Raw genomic sequence first — 18,029 nt, forward strand, 5'->3', positions numbered from 1 at the left:
TAATTAAGTTCTCAAACGGCAGGGGAAGTTAAGGACTGCATTAAAGCCAAGGAAAGGGTATATAAGGTAGCAAAGGTGAGTGGGAAGTTGAATGATTGGGAAGCTTTTGAAACCCAACAAAAGGCAACTAAAAAACTATAAGAAGGAAAAATATGAAATATGAGGGCAAACTAGCCAATAATATAGAGCAGATACAAAAAGTTTTTCAGTTATATGAAGAATGGGGGGGGAAGGTGTGGTTAGAGTTGATACTAGACCACTGAAAAATGATGCTGGTGAGGTATTAATGGAGGACAAAGAAATGGCAGATAAATTGAATGAGTACTTTGCATCTGTCTTCACGGTGAAAGACACTAGCAGTGTGCCAGAGGTCTGTGAGTGTCAGGGAGCAGGATTGAGTGCCGTTGCTATTACAAAGGAAAAAAGTGCTAGGCGAGCTCAAAGGTCTTAAGGTGGATAAGTTACCTGGACCAGATGGACTACATAGCAGAGTCCTAAGAGAGATTGCTGAAGAGATAACAGGTGCATTGGTCATGATCCTTCAAGAATCACTTGATTCTGGCAAGGTTTCCGGAGGAATAGAAAATTGCATATGTCATTCCACTTTTTAAGAAGGGAGGAAGACAAAAGTTAGCAAATTATAGGCCAGTTAACCTAATGTCAGTAGATGGGTAAGTGTTGGAGTCTATAATTAAGGGTGACGTTTCAAGGTACTTAGAGACTAATGGTAAAATAAGTCAAAGTCAGCATAGTTTCTATAAAGGGAAATCTTGCCTGACAAATGTGTTAGAGTTCTTGGAGGAAGTTACAAGCATTGTGGAGAAAGGAGAGGCAGTGGATGTCATTTACTTGGATTTTCAGAAGGTGTTTGATAAGGTGCCACATATGAGGCTGTTTAACAAGAAAAAATCCTATGGCATTACGGGAAGGATATTGGCGTGGATAACAGAGTGGCTGATAGATGGGAGGCAGTGGGAATAAAGGGGGCCTTTTCTGGTTGGCTGCCAGTGACTAGTGTTGTTCCACTGGGCTCAGTATTGGGACTGATACTTTTCACATTGCTTGTCAGTGATTTAGATAATGGAATTGATGGCTTTGTGACAAAGTTTGCGGATGATACGAAGATAGGTGGAGGGGTAGGTAGTGCTGAGGAAGCAATGTGATTGCAGCAGGACTTAGACAAATTGGAAGAATGGGCAAAAATGTGGCAGATGGAATGCAGTGTTGGGAAATGTATGATAATGCATTTGGGTAAAAGGAGCAATAGTGTGGACTATTATCTAAATGAGAGAATGTTCAAACATCAGAGGTGCAGAAGGACTTAAGAGTCCTCGTGCAAGACTCCCAGAAGGTTAATTCACAGGATGAGTCTGTGGTAAAAAAGGCAAAAGCAATGTTGGCATTTATTTTAAGGGGAATAGAATATGAAACAAGGAGTCTTTATAAGACCACACTTAGAGTATTGTGAATAGTTTTGGGCCCCATATCTCAGAAAGGGTGTATTGTCATTGGAGAGAGTCCAGAGTTCACTAGGATGATTCTGGGAATGAAGAGGTTAACATATGAGGAGTGTTTGGCAACTTTGGGCCTGTACTCACTGCAATTTAGAAGAATGCAGGGGTGTCTCATTGAAACCTACCAAATGTTGAAAGGACTGGATAGGGTGGGTGTGGAGAGGATGTTTCCTGTGGGGGTTATCCAGAACTAGAGGGCACAGTCTCAGAATTGAGGGACAACCCTTTAGAACAGAGGTAGAGAGGAATTTTTTTAGGCATAGAGTAGTAAATCTGTGGAATGCTCTGCCACAGACTGCTGTGGAGGCCAAGTCCTTTGCGTATACTTAAGGCAGAAGTTGAGCGTTTCCTGATCAGTCAGGGCATCAAAAGTTCTGGCAAGAAAGCTGGTACAGGATTGAGTGGGATCTGGAATCAGCCATGACAGAGTTGACTCAGTGGGCTGAATGGCTTAATTCTGCTCCTCTTGTGTCTTGTGTCTTCTGGACATCCCATTTGAGCAGAGATGAGGAGTTTCTTTAGACAGTGGGTGGTGATTCTGTGATATTCACTGGCACGGGGACTGTGGAGGTCAAGTCATTTGGTATCTTTAAAGTGCAGATTAGTAAGATCATCAATGTTACAGGAAGGATGCAGAAGAATGGGGTTTAGCAGGATAATAAATCAGCTGTGATGGAATAGTGAGCCCAGTCAATGAGCTGAATGGCCTAATTCTGCTTTGTGTCTTATGGCTTTATAGTCTACAGATCATGGGAGAAAGTATAAACACTTCTAAATTTTATCAGTGACTTGTCCAGCGATCTAGTATGATTGTTCTGTTTCTCTGCAGGGTTTGCGTACATCCATTGATGCATACGATAACTTTGACAACATCAGCCTTGCTCAGCGCCTAGAAAAGCATGAGCTAATTGAATTTAGGCGCATCGCTGCTTATCTCTACAAAGGTAACAATCGCTGGAAGCAGAGTGTGGAGCTGTGTAAAAAGGACCGTCTATACAAGGCAAGCACCCGTACAAGTATCACTTACTGAGTTCAGCTGTGACTTTCAAACTTGATTCTGAATTCTCAATTTTTCTAGGATGCAATGCAATATGCAGCAGAGTCCAAGGACACAGAGCTCTCCGAGAAGCTGTTACAGTGGTTTCTGGAAGAGGGCAAACAAGAATGCTTTGCCTCTTGTCTGTTCACATGCTATGATCTGTTACGGCCAGACGTGGTTCTTGAGCTCTCATGGAGGCATAACATTATGGACTTTGCGATGCCATACTTTATTCAAGTTATGAGAGAATACCTCAGCAAAGTAAGTGACCTTTTAAATATCAGTAAAGTTTGAACCTTGTGCGACACCCACGTTCATTCCCACCGCTGTCTACAATCTCCCCATGGCCATGTGGATTCTCTTCGGGTTCTCCGATTTCCTCCCATCTTCCAAAGAGTACGAGGTTAGTACTTTAATTGGTCATGTCGGATTTCTGGTCATCTTCCGATCCTTGGGGTTCTTCCAGGAGTCAGGAATGGTGAGCAGTCTTAATTTTTAACAATCATTTATTTTTAAAGTCCAAACAGACGTACAAATACTACGCAGACTAAATAAAGAGCCGAGAAGTGAAGCTAAGAGGAATGAAAAGGAGTCAGAAGCTGAAGATAAAAGTTCAAAGGTTCATTTATTATCGAAGCCTGTATCCATATGTAACTCTGAAATTTGTATTTCTCCAGACAGCCACAAAATGAAGAAAGAACAAGTCATTCAGAGAGGAACATCAAACCCTCCACCCTGTACAAAAAAGGACAGCATCCTGATCATCAACCCCACCCCCACCCCTATGCAAAACAAAACAGGAACTTCGACCCCCCACACACAAAATACTAACAGATTATCAATCCTCAAACCCCCTCTCCCCTCACACGACAAAACAAAAAAGGAACAGCCGATTTTTTTTTTTCAAAACACAGAATATAGAAACCATGTTTGAAAAAATCCGCAGTCCATAAATGCAATAGTCCAATCCATAAGCGCGGAATCTCGCTATCTACAATATCAGAGAGGCCTACCTGCCTGCCACATTGATGGGCCACTCACAGGCTCCTTCTCTGTCAGCGATCAAAAGGTAAACAGTCGGCGCTGAAACCCTTGCTGGCTTTCTGCATTCACTTCGATGTCTCAGTCTTCCTCAACGCTTTAATTGGCCATTACTGGACGTTGTAAATGGTGAAATGGAGTCAAACATCTCATGTGCCATCTCAAAGTTCCTTCACATCGAGGCTGGCGAGTACACACTCACTTCCCAGAATCTTCTCAGAGCCAGCAAAGCACTGAATCACTCAAAACAATTTCCAGGCTGTGAATCACAGGCTCTAGCAGTCCCAAAAACACATTTAAGGTGAAAAACAGACGTAAAAGAAGTAGAAAGCCTATTTTCATTTGCTATCTAGAAGATGTCAACTGAGGGAGTGTAGTACACTGGCGCCATCTTATGGAGCCTCTGAAAGACTCATCACCTTTATTATTGTGAAAAGAGAAATTCTTCAAATAACCGAACTAATCAATGGTTGTGCAATTACATCACATGGGTAATGTGCTAATACTTAGCCAGTAGCCAGTGAAAACTGAGAAAGGTGATAAACTGTTAGTTTAACTGCTGTACTGTGCTCTGCTAGTAAGTGAAGATAGACCACTGCATACTGTTAAAAATACATGAGTTTGTTAAAGTACAAATATTATAAAAAGTATTTTTTAAAAAACAGTGAAATGGTGATCAGATAGCTGTTGGATCTATTATTTTTCTGATTCTTAAGAATGGTGAGTTTTATTTTTTAATAGTTTATCTTAAGGTTTAAACAAACATACTAAGTGAAGAGCTGAGAAGCAGAGCAGAGATTCAAAGTGGAGAAGGCAAAAAAAAGATGATGACACCTCTGAAAAATCCATCCTTTGTACTCAAGATAACAGAGGGTTCCTGAGCTAAGAATAAGTCCGTCAATGGTTGCACAATTCTATCACACGGTTAATGTGCCAACACATAGCCAGTGAAAACTGAGAAAGGTGATGAGCTGTTACATAACTACTATACTGCTTTCTTCCAGTAAGTGGGGATCAACCACATACTGTGAAATATTCAAGTTTGTTAAATAGAACAAATACAGCTTTAGTCTTGCAATACTTCATCTAATGAAGTATTTTTTTAAAAAAGCTGGTTTCCAACAGTCACACGGATGTAATTGGCTGGTGTGGGATTCTTGGTCCAGAACAGCTTCTTCTGTACTGTATCTCTAAATTTAAAAAAATTGAGAATTTAATATTATTAATATAAAATTTCAGTCTGGAGCAAGTCTTTCTGACTGAGCTTGATGGGCCTACGTTTCTAGGCATTGTGTACAGAGCAATGTTCATGTATTTGATCAGAAGTTGTATAAAGTACTGGGGGAGTTACTCCAAATCTTTGCAAGTGTTTACATAATAGTTGGCATGAGTGCAAGTGAACTTGTACATATTGGAATTGCAACATGGGTATGAGGCTTTGCATTTAAGAGTACGGGAAACTTACGAGATTCTGTAGATGCTTGAAAGCTAGAGCAACAATCACAATGCTGGAGGAGCTCAGCAGCTCAGGCAGCATCTGTGGAAAAGAATAAACAGTCGATATTTTGGGCTAAGACCCTTCTTCAGGACTGGAAAGGAAGGGGGAAGATGCCAGAATAAGAAGGTGGCAGGAGAGGAAAAAGGACAAGCTGGAAGGGGATGGGTGGAAAGGCTGGAGAAGAAGGAATCAGAAGAGTGGACCATGGGAGGAGGAGGAGGAGCACCAGAGAGAGGTGATAGGCAGCTAAGGAGAAGCAGTAAGAGACCAGAGTGGAGAATTCAAGGGGAGGGAAGGGTGAGGGAGGAAACCTACTGAATGTTGGAGAAATTGATGTTCATACCATCAGGTTGGACGGAATTTGAGGTGTTGTGTTCAACCTGATGGCCTCCTTGTGGCAGGAGGGGAAAACTATTACACACACGCAGTCACTTAGCAGTTTGTGTCTGCTAGACTTAGACGATTATCAACTTGGTCAAGGGATAGCTTCAGAATTCCTTTTCAGCTGTTCATATATAATTCTGGTCAAGATGGCAGCAGCGAACAACACTACTTTGGGCGACATCTTCCAGGTGGCCCACGGAACTGTTTCTTTTACGTGTTTTTTTTTAATGTAGTCTGGTACTGTTAGAGCCTGTGATCTACAATTTGATGGTGAGTTTTTGGCCTGGTTGGGCAATCTGGTGCTTTGCTGTCTACGAAAAGGTTCCAGGAGGTGAGTGGCCAAGAAGCTTAGAGACGGGTCATGAGCCCATGATTGACTCCATTTCTCGTCTATTAAAGCATTGAGGAACATTGAAACATCAGGGCAATCATGTGTTCAGCGCCATCAACCAACCTCTCACTGACTGCTGCCGGAGGAAGGTGTCTGTGTGTGATGGTCTCCTTCTCCTTTTCCTGCTCACTCGCGCACTCCCATGCTGTCGGAGGATGGTTCCAAAGTTCTAGATCTGCACTTTGTGGATTGGACTGTTGATTGATTGACTCTTTTGTGTTTTTTATATCATTTTCACTCGTTCTTTCTTGGGGGGTGGGGGCGGTTGATTTTTTTTTTTTGGATGGTTTGATTCCATGGTGTTTCTTTGTTTTGTGGCCGTCTGTGGAGAAGACTGATCACAGGGCTGTATACTGCATATATACTTTGATAATAAATGTAGTTTGAGTCTCAAGCTGGTCCTTGGCTATTGAAATGGTGGCACTGTGATCACTGAGGCCATTCTGAACTATTAAAAATATGAGATGACTTTGGTTTGTTGTTGGTAACAGTTTCAAATTGGTTTCTCCCTATTCCTATTCAAAGTTTCATTTCAGGCTGAAATGTTTCCAGTCACATTAGGAAGCTATGTTCTATGTTGGTTACTTCTGACAGGATTGCAATCGCATTGAAAATAAAATGTAGAGTTGAAAATTGTCTTGATTACAAAATACCAACGATTCAAGTAGAGTTCCCATATTCCATGCAACACTTCAGACATCCAATTCGAGTGGTTCTTGCTCGAAGGTTTAGATTACACAAAACTGAATAATAGGGTAACTTATTCAGTTCATCTATTTGTAACTTGAAGCTAATGGTGATATAGAATCTATTTACAATAGCTGAGAAGTCTTCAGCTTGGGGGCACTGTTTTAAAGATTCAAAGCACATTTTGTTGTCAAAGTATATATGCAGAGTATACAACCCTGAGGCTCGTCTTCCTGCAGACAGCCATGAAACAAAGAAACACCATGGAACCCGTTCAAAGAAAACAACTAACACTCAGTGTGCTTAAAAGAAATCATATAAACAGCAATAACACAGCAAATAACATCTGTTTATTTATTTGGCGATGGAGCAGAGTAACAGACCCAATGAGCCTGCGCTGCCAAATTACACCCATGGGTGACCAGTTATCTACCAACTGGTACATCTTTGGAATGTTGGAGGAAACCGGAGTACCCACAGGAAACTCTACAGTCACAGGGAGAATATACAGGCTTCTTACAGATAGCAAACATGAGAATCTGCAAAATGCTGGAAATCCAAAGCAACATACACAAAATGCTGGGAGATCGCAGCAGGTCAGGCAGCATCCATGGAAATGAATAAACGTTTTGTTGACATTTCAGGCTGAGACCTTTTTTCCACAGATGCTGCTTGGCCTGTTGAGTTCCTCCAGTATTTTGTGTGTTCCATACAAATAGCGGCTAGAATTGAAGCCGGGTCTCCTGTGCTGTAATATTCTTATGCTAACCGCCACACGACTGTGCTGCCCTCTGCTGATGTTAGGTCAGTTGTCATTTTATAAATCTAAGATTTGTGTTATTAGTCACGGGTATTAAGGGATATGAAAAACTAGGGAACGGTTAATTCGTGCTGTCTGATCTAATAAGATGACAGTGCAGGCTCCTGTTGTTCCTTCTGAAGTATTGGTGAGTACTATAGGTTCTTGAAGTTTATGATCAAACCGAAGTTGGCATCTTGGCACCCTCCTTATTTTTCACTTACATAATCATTCTAGCTGGGTCACATTTTTGCTACCTGATTTTCCTGTGATTTTCTTTCATCTGTGCTTTTGCTCTAGGTCTCAAGTTTCACCTCTGAATTTTCTTGCAGGTTGATGAAATAATGGAAAAGGTGACCATCTGCTTTTTTTTGCTAACATAGTCTGGATTCCTCAGCCCATAACCACTAGCTCAGGGTTTCTAACTGCTTTTAGAGGGAGATCCTTAAACTGTCCTTAATGGAGTGCAGTGTAAATCTGATGAAGTTGTGGACTAAACAATAATCCAACTAACTGCTTGCTGTCTGTTCTACCTGAAGCATTTGGATTCACTAACGATATTCTTTCTACGTGCTTGCCATCTGTTCTACCTAATGCACTTAGGTTCACTAACTTCATTCTTTCTACATCTTGAGGTTCTTGTGTATTACCAATTAAACAGGTTATCTAAATTACCCTTACTCTGTCCCTTCCATAATGTGGTGGATTCTGGTTAATTGGGACACAACAGGACTAATACACTGTGGCCCAATTAAAAGGCTGTCCCAACCAGCCGAAGTTTCATGGATATAGTTAAAAGGTATATTTTTTTTTAAATAAATCAATCTACAGTTTAACTGAGTATATTTAAATAAAATACAGAACAAATTGGAACACTGCCAATAGCACTACCATACTATAAAACTGTGCTAGTTCCTAATAGTTATCGACAGAGGAATTCATCCAGTGTACACTGCTGTCTTCTTTTGATTGACTGTAAATGAACAAAATCAACGCTGACACCTGGTGCAGATAATGGACGGCCCTCGTTGCCTTCCTGCATGTAGTAATGTTGGCTGGTGTCAATTTTTTTTTTTTTTTGTGGCATCTTGGTGATGGTCTGAAACTTTTTGAAGTCAAAATTTAAAAAAAAAACAAAATTATCAATTTCGGTACATGGAGCTTAGAAAAATTGAGGGCTGTGCCATAGAGTAATTCTGGGAAGTTTCTAGAGTAGGTTACATGGTCAGCACAACATTGTGGGCCAAAGGGCCTGTAATGTGCTGTAGATTTCTATGTTCTAAAAATTACTTTTTGAATGTGTCCATTGGCTCTGATGGATAATATAACATAAGCACACATAACTTGCTATTTATGAACTGTTTGCTCTGAGCACTGTGTACTGTCTTAAGAGCCACACAAGTGCAAGTGACTGACACTAGTCAGAAATAGTTTGGCAATATTCTCCTGTCCCAAATAAATGAAGGAAAGTCCTGCAGTTTTCTTGATTAGTTTTTGTTTTTCAAGAGTTGTCCCAAATAAAGGGCTGCCCCAATGAACCAGAATTCCTGAATACTTACATCTGTTATAACATGAACCAGTTCAGAGAAAACCCTGCATGTGTTTAAACCAGCTGCTGATGAGCTGTTCATATCTTGGAATATTGCCATATTCGAGTTCTATGGATGAGCTGAATTAGCAAATAAGGTTTCAATAGTTCCAAAGAAAGTATGCTTCTGTCAATAAATCAGACTTTTGCTAAAAAAAATGTAAAATTTTTGGATGGGTTAATTACTGTTTAACACCACAATATCTGACTTACCATGAAAGGACATGTATACAGAAAGGGCCAGTAACATGATGAAGGATCCCACCCACCTGCTCATGGACTGTTGGTCCCACTCCCATCGGGGAGGAGGCTACGTAGCATCCACACCAGGACCACCAGATTTTAAAACAGTTACTTTCCCTAAGCAGTAAGGCTGAATTGCAAGCATCTTTGGTGACATACCAAATCTCCCCAAACTCCTAATGAAATATAGCCACTGTCGTGCCTTCTTTGTAACTGCATCGATATGTTGGGTCCAGGTTAGTTCCTCAGATATTGACACCCAGGATCATGAGATCACTCATTCTTTCCTTTCTGACCCCTCTGAGGACTGGTGTTTGTTCCCTTGTCTTGCCGTTTTTGAAGCCAACAATCGGTTTTTTGGTCATGTTGACGTTGAGTGTGAGGTTGTTGGTGCAACACCACTCAAGCAGCTGATCTATCTGGCTCCTGTATGCCCTCTCGTCACCATCTGGAATTCTGTTCTATCATTAGCGAACTTATAGATGGCATTTGAGCTGTGTCTAGCCACACAGTCATGGGTCTAGAGAGAGTAGAGCAGTGGGCTAGGCACGCATCCTTGAAGTGCACCATTGTTGTCAGCCAGGTCATAGTCATACTTTATTGATCCTGAGGGAAATTGGTTTTCGTTGCAGTTGCACCATAAATAATTAAATAGTGATAAAACCATATATAATTAAATAGTAATATGTAACTTATGTCAGGAAATAAGTTCAGGACCAGTCCAAGGGAGGAGTTGTAAAGTTTGATGGCCACAGGCAGGAATGACTTCCTATGACGCTCAGTGTTGCATCTCGGTGGAATGAGTCTCTGGCTGAATGTACTCCTGTGCCCACCCAGTACATTAACTACAACAATTGTTCATCCCAGTTTGGCAAAAGAATAAATCAAGGAAGGTAGTGCACCCGTGGCTGACAAGAGAAATTAGGGATAGTATCAATTCCAAAGAAGTAGCATACAAATTAGCCAGAGAAAGTGGCTCACCTGAGGACTGGGAGAAATTCAGAGTTCAGCAGAGGAAGACAAAGGGCTTAATTAGGAAGGGGAAAAAAAGATTATGAGAGAAAACTGGCAGAGAACATAAAAACGGACTGTAAAAGCTTTTATAGATATGTAAAAAGGAAAAGACTGATAAAGACAAATGTAGGTCCCCTGCAGACAGAAACAGGTGAATTGATTATGGGGAGCAAGGACATGGCAGACCAATTGAATAATTACTTTGGTTCTGTCTTCACTAAGGAGGACATAAATAATCTTCCAGAAATAGTAAGGGACAGAGGGTCCAGTGAGATGGAGGAACTGAGCGAAATACATGTTAGTAGGGAAGTGGTGTTAGGTAAATTGAAGGGATTGAAGGCAGATAAATCCCCAGGGCCAGATGGTCTGCATCCCAGAGTGCTTAAGGAAGTAGCCCAAGAAATAGTGGATGCATTAGTGATAATTTTTCAAAACTCGTTAGATTCTGGACTAGTTCCTGAGGATTGGAGGGTGGCTAATGTAACCCCACTTTTTAAAAAAGGAGGGAGAGAGAAACCGGGGAATTATAGGCCGGTTAGTCTAATGTCGGTGGTGGGGAAACTGCTGGAGTCAGTTATCAAGGATGTGATAACAGCACATTTGGAAAGCGGTGAAATGATCGGACAAAGTCAGCATAGATTTGTGAAAGGAAAATCATGTCTGACGAATCTCATAGAATTTTTTGAGGATGTAACGAGTAGAGTGGATAGGGGAGAACCAGTGGATGTGGTATATTTGGATTTTCAAAAGGCTTTTGATAAGGTCCCACACAGGAGATTAGTGTGCAAACTTAAAGCACATGGTATTGGGGGTAAGGTATTGGTGTGGGTGGAGAATTGGTTAGCAGACAGGAAGCAAAGAGTGGGAATAAACGGGACCTTTTCAGAATGGCAGGCGGTGACTAGTGGGGTACCGCAAGGCTCAGTGTTGGGACCCCAGTTGTTTACAATATATATTAATGACTTGGATGAGGGAATTAAATGCAGCATCTTCAAGTTTGCGGCTGACACGAAGCTGGGTGGCAGTGTTAGCAGTGAGGAGGATGCTAAGAGGATGCAGGGTGACTTGGATAGGTTGGGTGAGTGGGCAAACTCATGGCAGATGCAATTTAATGTGGATAAATGTGAAGTTATCCACTTTGGTGGCAAAAATAGGAAAACAGATTATTATCTGAATGGTGGCCGATTAGGAAAAGGGGAGGTGCAACGAGACCTGGGTGTCATTATACACCGGTCATTGAAAGTGGGCATGCAGGTACAGCAGGCGGTGAAAAAGGCGAACGGTATGCTGGCATTTATAGCGAGAGGATTTGAGTACAGGAGCAGGGAGGTACTACTGCAGTTGTACAAGGCCTTGGTGAGACCACACCTGGAGTATTGTGTGCAGTTTTGGTCTCCTAATCTGAGGAAAGACATCTTTGCCATAGAGGGAGTACAAAGAAGGTTCACCAGATTGATTCCTGGGATGGCAGGTCTTTCATATGAAGAAAGACTGGATGAACTGGGCTTGTACTCGTTGGAATTTAGAAGATTGAGGGGGGATCTGATTGAAACGTATAAGATCCTAAAGGGATTGGACAGGCTAGATGCGGGAAGATTGTTCCCGATGTTGGGGAGGTCCAGAACGAGGGGTCACAGTTTGAGGATAGAGGGGAAGCCTTTTAGGACCGAGATTAGGAAAAACTTCTTCACACAGAGAGTGGTGAATCTGTGGAATTCTCTGCCACAGCAAACTGTTGAGGCCAGTTCATTGGCTATGTTTAAGAGGGAGTTAGATATGGCCCTTGTGGCTACAGGGGTCAGGGGGTATGGAGGGAAGGCTGGGTTCTGAGTTGGATGATCAGCCATGATCATAATAAATGGCGGTGCAGGCTCGAAGGGCCGAATGGCCTACTCCTGCACCTATTTTCTATGTTTCTATGTTTCTATTATGTAGTGGATGGGAGACATTGTCCAAGATGGCATGCAACTTGGACAGCATCCAGCAGGTGGAGATGTTATTTCAGGTCCACACAGATACAATTCTTAGCTTTTTGTTTAAACGCAGTAGATAACTTCCTTGCAATGCTGAAGTTACCTTAGCAAGAATCTACAGGGAGAATTTTACAATTAATTATTTGTCATTTGTCTCTTGTCATTTTACACCTCTGACCGCGCTTGCCCCACAACCCACCTGTAGCTGCAACAAGACGTGGTTCGCATGTGGATTTTTATTTCCCTGCCAGAAAGGGAATAATTAGGAAAAACTAAGACATACAGAAAAAATTGCCATGGTGTTTTGCAAATCTATTTTAACATTTATTGAACTGCATTATACACTCAGTGTACCTCCTGTACTTAAAGTGGCCACTGAGTGTATGTCCATGGTCTTCTGCTGCTGTAGCCCATCCACTTCAAGGATCGATGTGTGTTCAGAGATGCTCTTCTTCACATAACGTATAGTTCTGTGAGTTACTGTCGCCTTCCTGTCAGCTTGAACCAGTTTGGCCATTCTCCTCTGGCCCCTCTCATTAAGTGTTTTTGCCCACAGAACTGCCACTCACTGGGTTTTTTTGTCTGTTGCACAATTCTCTATAAACTCTAGAGACTGTTGTGCATGAAAATCAGCAGTTTCTGTGATACTCAAACCAATCATTCCATGGTCAAAGTCACTTAGATCACATTTCTTCCCCAATTCTGATGCTTGGTCTGAACAACAACTGAACCTCTTAACCATGTCTGCATGCTTTTATGCGTTGACTTGCTGCTACATAATTGGCTAATTAGATATTTGCATTAACGGGCAGGTATACCTAATAATAAAATGGCCACTGAGTGTATTTGTCTTAACTGATTGTTGTATTGTCTCCCAGTGTCTTATCTGTATCGTCTTACCACCTTGGATAATCTTAAAAAGTAGATGTTGGCATCAACTGTTGTAGATTAAACTGACCATTTTTTGTGTTCATTTTCAGTGAATAGCTGAGTTATTATGCCTGTTGTTAATGAAAGGCGCAAGTTGTGACTGATTTGTACATGTCGTTGTACTCCAGGTGGACAAACTTGATGCTTTAGATAGCTTAAGGAAAGATGAAGAGCAAGTAACTGAACCAGCTCCACTAGTATTTGGTAAGTTTCTGCAGTCAGAGTTCAAACTAAATTTTATTATCAAAGTACATATAATTCACCACATACGACCCTGAGATTCATTTTCCTGCAGGCAAATCTCAGCAAATCTGTAGAATAGTAACTGTAACAGGATCAATGAAAGATCAACCAGAGTGCAGGAGACAACAAACTGCAAATGCAAATATAAATAAATAGCGATGAATAACGAGAATGAGAGAGTCCTTAAAGTGAGATCATAGGTTGTGGGATCATCTCAATGGATGGGCAAGTGAGTGTAGTTATCCCTTTTTGTTCAAGAGCCTGATATTGAGGGGTTGTAACTGATCCTGAGTGTGGTGGTGCGAGCCCTGAGGCTCTTGTACCTTCTACCTGAAGGCAGTAGCGAGAAAAGAGCATGACCTGAGTGGTGGGGATCTCTGCTGATGGATGCTGCTTTCCTACAACAGCATTTCTTGTAGATCTGCTCAATGGTGAGGAGGGCTTTACTTGTGATGTACTTGCTCAAATCCAGTACCTTTGTAGGATTTCTGTTCAAGGGTATTGGTGTGTCCATACCAGGCCCTGATATAGCCAATTAATACACTGTCCACTGCTTGTCCATAGTAGCTTGATATAGCTTTAGATTTCATGCCTAAGCTCTGCAGACTCCTAAGGAAGTAGAGGCGCTGCTGTGCTTTTTCACAATTGTACTTTTGCACTGGGTCCAGAGCAGATCCCCTGAAATAGTAATAAGTTACTAACACTCTTCACCTCAGATCCTCCAGTGAGGACTGGCTCTCCTGAAGTCTGTGGTTAACTGAAATAAGCTAACTTAATGGTAGAAGTGCAAGAGATTCTGCAGATGCTGAAATCCACAGTAACACACACAAAATGCTGGAGGATTACCGTCTCCTAAGCTGTAATTTGAAACCTAGTAAATCGGTTTATTATTGTGGTGTCTTGGTAAATTACTGTAGCATGTGCAGTGAGGAAAACTAGTTGTGCATGCTGTCCATTCAGATCGATCCTTTATTTATTAAGACACAGCACTGAACAAACCATTCGGGCCCTTCAAGCCACACCACCCAGCAATCACCAGTTTAATCCTATCTCAGTCACAGGACAATTTGTAATGACCAATTAACCTGCCAGCTGGTACGTCTTGAGATTGTGAGAGGTAACCAGAGCACCCAGAGGAAACCCACACAATCACGGGGAGAATGTACAAACTCCTTACAGGCAGCGATGGGAATTGAACCTGGGTTACTGGTGCTGTAAAGGGTTGTGCTAACTACCGCAGAGATGCATTTGAAGTCACAAACTGGGAAGCAATATTGAAGAACAGAGTGTTACAATCACAGAGTGCAGTGCAGGTAACAGATGAGATGCAAGTTTGTTCAGTCTAAAGCTCATCCTATTGATCAAGGACGTTGATCTTGTAATGAAGTTTGCTGTCACTCCAGTTAGCACATAGGCCATTACAGCGCAGTGCAGGTCATTTACCCACGATGTTGTGTTACCCTTTAACCTAATCCAAATTCAATCCAACTCTTCACTCCCACATACCCTTCCATTTTTCTCCATATCTCTGTCTAAGAGTCTTTTAAATGTCCCTAATGTATCTGCCTCTACTACCACCCCCAGCAGCACTTTTCCTGCACTCTCCAGTCTTTTTTTAAAAAAAAAGCGCCTACCTCTGACATCCTCCTAAACTCCTGTTCAGACGCCTTAACCTATGCCCCCTTGACGAGAATACAAAAGCAAGGATGTAATGTTGAGGCTTGATAAGGCACTGGTGAGACCTAACTTGGAGTATTGTGAGCAGTTTGCTGTATCTCAATAAATAAATAGAGGGCTGGGGTGCTATGGTCTGGGTGTAGATCAAGGGAACGAGGCAGAAAATGGGGTCAGCCCAGGCTAAATGGGCTGAAGGGTCTTTCTGTGCTGTACTGCCTCGTGATTGACTGCATTTTATTTGGAGATGCATAGCAGAATAGGTCCTTTGAGCTACACCGCCCAGCAGTTAAAATCTGTTTTAATCCAAGCCCGCTCTGGCCTTTTCTGATGGTTTTCCTTCTCTTTTCACAGGTCAGCAGTTAATGTTGACAGCCGGCCCCACTCCAGTACCCCCTCAGCCTGCCTACGCCTATGGTTACCCGACTGGCTACAGCCAGCCCGCTTACGGCTTCAACATGTAGACGACTGCGCCAGCTTCGCCGCTGCTACCCCGAATCCATGAAAAGCATACTACAACCTCATTAAGAGCACAGGCACCCAGCTGAAACAGCACCTCAACTGCACGAGGATTTACAAAACGGACTGCTATTACTGTTATTTATTACATTGTTAAATTTCAACTTTAAAGTGTAGCTTTTTTTAAAATTAGTAAATACAATCTGAGAGGCACTGATTAGAAATTAAAGCGAGTATTAGCTAGTTAATGGAATCTGGTAATAACAGCATCCTGTAAGTCATCTTTCCAGTTTGACACTGGTTTAGTGCAATGTGAACTGTATTCTTTATACAGTTCACCCTCAAGGTACTGAGGAGAAGACATTACAGAAGGCAGCATTTCTTCCCTGGATTTTAAGCTTGAGGAATCATTTTTTATTGCCAGTATCTGCATGTTGCCAAGTATTTAATATTTTGCTGAAAGTGAATGCAAAATAATTTTTTCTTTTGCATTCTTTAGCACTGAATATTGCGTTTGGCCTGGAGGGTTCCGACTTGGACAGATGGAGCACTGTTCCATATCAGTTTGGGTCTTCCATGCCAAAAAAGCTGTGTGCCACTCATTGTTTAACTGAGGGAAACCCCCACTATGCCTGATGTGGAACAAAGCCTTGTTGCTAATCATGAGTATCACTGGATAAGTTGAATGACAACAATGTTTAGTTGAAGCCTCGATTCTGTTGGATTCCCAAATTCAGAAGGAGGCCCATCTCTTGTCTTTATTGAACAAGTATTTTGGGGAGCGTGCCACAGCGATGTTAACAATCTACTTCACCCCAGAATGTAATGCTAGTCAGGATGGTAAGATGCCTTTACCATGGGGGAAACTGCTGTTAACGTAAGCTTCGATATCAAAGGCATTGTGAATATTACTTTGCATAACTGTACAAATTTATTGGTTGGCAAGTTTAAAAATGTGTATTTGACTCTTCCTGCTGCCTCATGACATGCCACCAGAGGGAAAAATAAAAGTTTACACATGTAAATCTCATTGCCCTCACTAATTCATTGTATTAACTGTGTGAGGTTAATGTTCTGAGTGTGTCTACGTGTAGTAATATGGAAATGTGTAGTTAATTTATTGAGATACTAGTGGAATAGGCTGTTCACTTGAAGCCGCGCTGCCCAGCCTAATCCTAGCCTAATGACAGGACAATTTTCAACAACCAATTAACCTAGTGTAGTGCTAAGCACAACACTTACAGTACCAGCGACCCAGGTTCAATTCCCACCTCTGCCTGCAAGGAGTTTGTACGTTATCCCTGTGACCACATGGGTTGCCACCAGGTACTCCAGTTTCCTCCCACAGTCCAAAGACATACCAGTTGAAGGTTCATTGTAAGTTGTTCCATGATTAGGCTAGGGTTAACAATTGGGGGTGGGGGTGGGGGGGGGATTGCTGGGCAATGTGGGTGGAAGTGCCTATTCTGCACAGTATGTCAATAAATAAATATAATGCAATGTAGTAATGATAAGCCTATATACAAGACCACAATATATCGGAGCAGAATTAGGCCATTTGGCCCATCAAGTCTGGTCCACCATTTCATCATGGCTGATCCATTTTTCCTCTCAGCCCAATCTCCTGCCTTCCTGCTTATCTTTTCATGTCTTGACCAATCAAGAATTTATCTACCTTTGCCTTAAATACACCTAAAGACTTGGTCTCCACAGTTGCCTGTGGCAACAAATTCCATAGATTCACCACTCTCAGGCTAAAGAAACTCCTCCTCCCCTCCACAGGAAACACCCTCTCTGCATCCATTTTATCAAGGCCTTTCAACATTCAATATGTTTCAATGTCGTCATCTCTCAGTCTTCTGAGTTCTAGTGAGTGGATCCCCAAAGTCAGCACACGTTCCTCATATGACAACCCTTTCAATCTTATAATCATTATCGTGGACCTCCTTTGAAGCCTGCCTCTCCAATGTCAGCACATCCTTTCCTAGATAAGGGGCCCAAAACTGCTCTCAGTACTCCAAATGAGGCCTCACCAGTGTCTTATAAAGCCTCAGTCTTACATCCTTGCTTTTATGTTCTATTCCTCTCGAAATGAATGCTAACATTGCACTTGGCTTCCTCACCACCAGCTCAACCTAGAAATTAACCTTTAGGGAATTCTGCCCAAGGACTCCCAAGTCCCTTTGCACCCCAAATTTTTAAATTTTCTTTCCATTTAGAAAATCATCTTTTATTTCTTCTACCAAAGTGCATGACCATATACTTCCCAACACAGAATTTCATCTGCCATTTTCTCCTAATCTGGCGGCCTCTCAGCTTAATCAAAACTACCTGCACCTCCACCTATATTTGTGTTGTCAGCAGACTTAATCACAAAGCCATCAATTCCATCTTCCAAATCATTGACATACAAGGTAAAATTGGTCCAAACACAGACCCTGGTGGAACACCACTAGTCACCAGCAGCCAGCCAGCAAAGACTCCCGTTATTCCCTCTCTGCCTTCTGCCAATCAGCCAATGCTCTGTCCATGCTAGTATCTTTCTTGTAATA

At 41.9% G+C, this 18,029-nt stretch overlaps 1 protein-coding gene across 2 annotated transcripts in view; it reads left to right on the forward strand.

The window, feature by feature from the left end:
- Window positions 1–16,500, forward strand: part of cltcl1 (clathrin, heavy chain-like 1) — a 138,219-nt gene extending 121,719 nt beyond the window's left edge. Inside the window, exons 29-33 of one of the 2 annotated variants that reach the window (XR_010021242.1) lie at window positions 2,344–2,514; window positions 2,593–2,814; window positions 7,654–7,706; window positions 13,230–13,305; window positions 15,373–15,433. Coding sequence is in view for 1 of the 2 variants with exons in the window: in XM_063074136.1 (XP_062930206.1) it covers window positions 2,344–2,514; window positions 2,593–2,814; window positions 7,686–7,706; window positions 13,230–13,305; window positions 15,373–15,482 (600 nt within the window). In the remaining variant the exon portion in view is untranslated. Of the gene's footprint in view, window positions 1–2,343; window positions 2,515–2,592; window positions 2,815–7,653; window positions 7,707–13,229; window positions 13,306–15,372 lie in introns of both variants that reach the window. The other variant, XM_063074136.1, reaches the window with a different exon arrangement.
- The last annotated feature ends 1,529 nt before the right edge of the window (window positions 16,501–18,029 follow it).

The sequence above is a fragment of the Mobula hypostoma genome, chromosome 21 (assembly GCF_963921235.1).
Source record: "Mobula hypostoma chromosome 21, sMobHyp1.1, whole genome shotgun sequence".
NCBI classification, from domain to species: Eukaryota; Metazoa; Chordata; class Chondrichthyes; order Myliobatiformes; family Myliobatidae; genus Mobula; species Mobula hypostoma.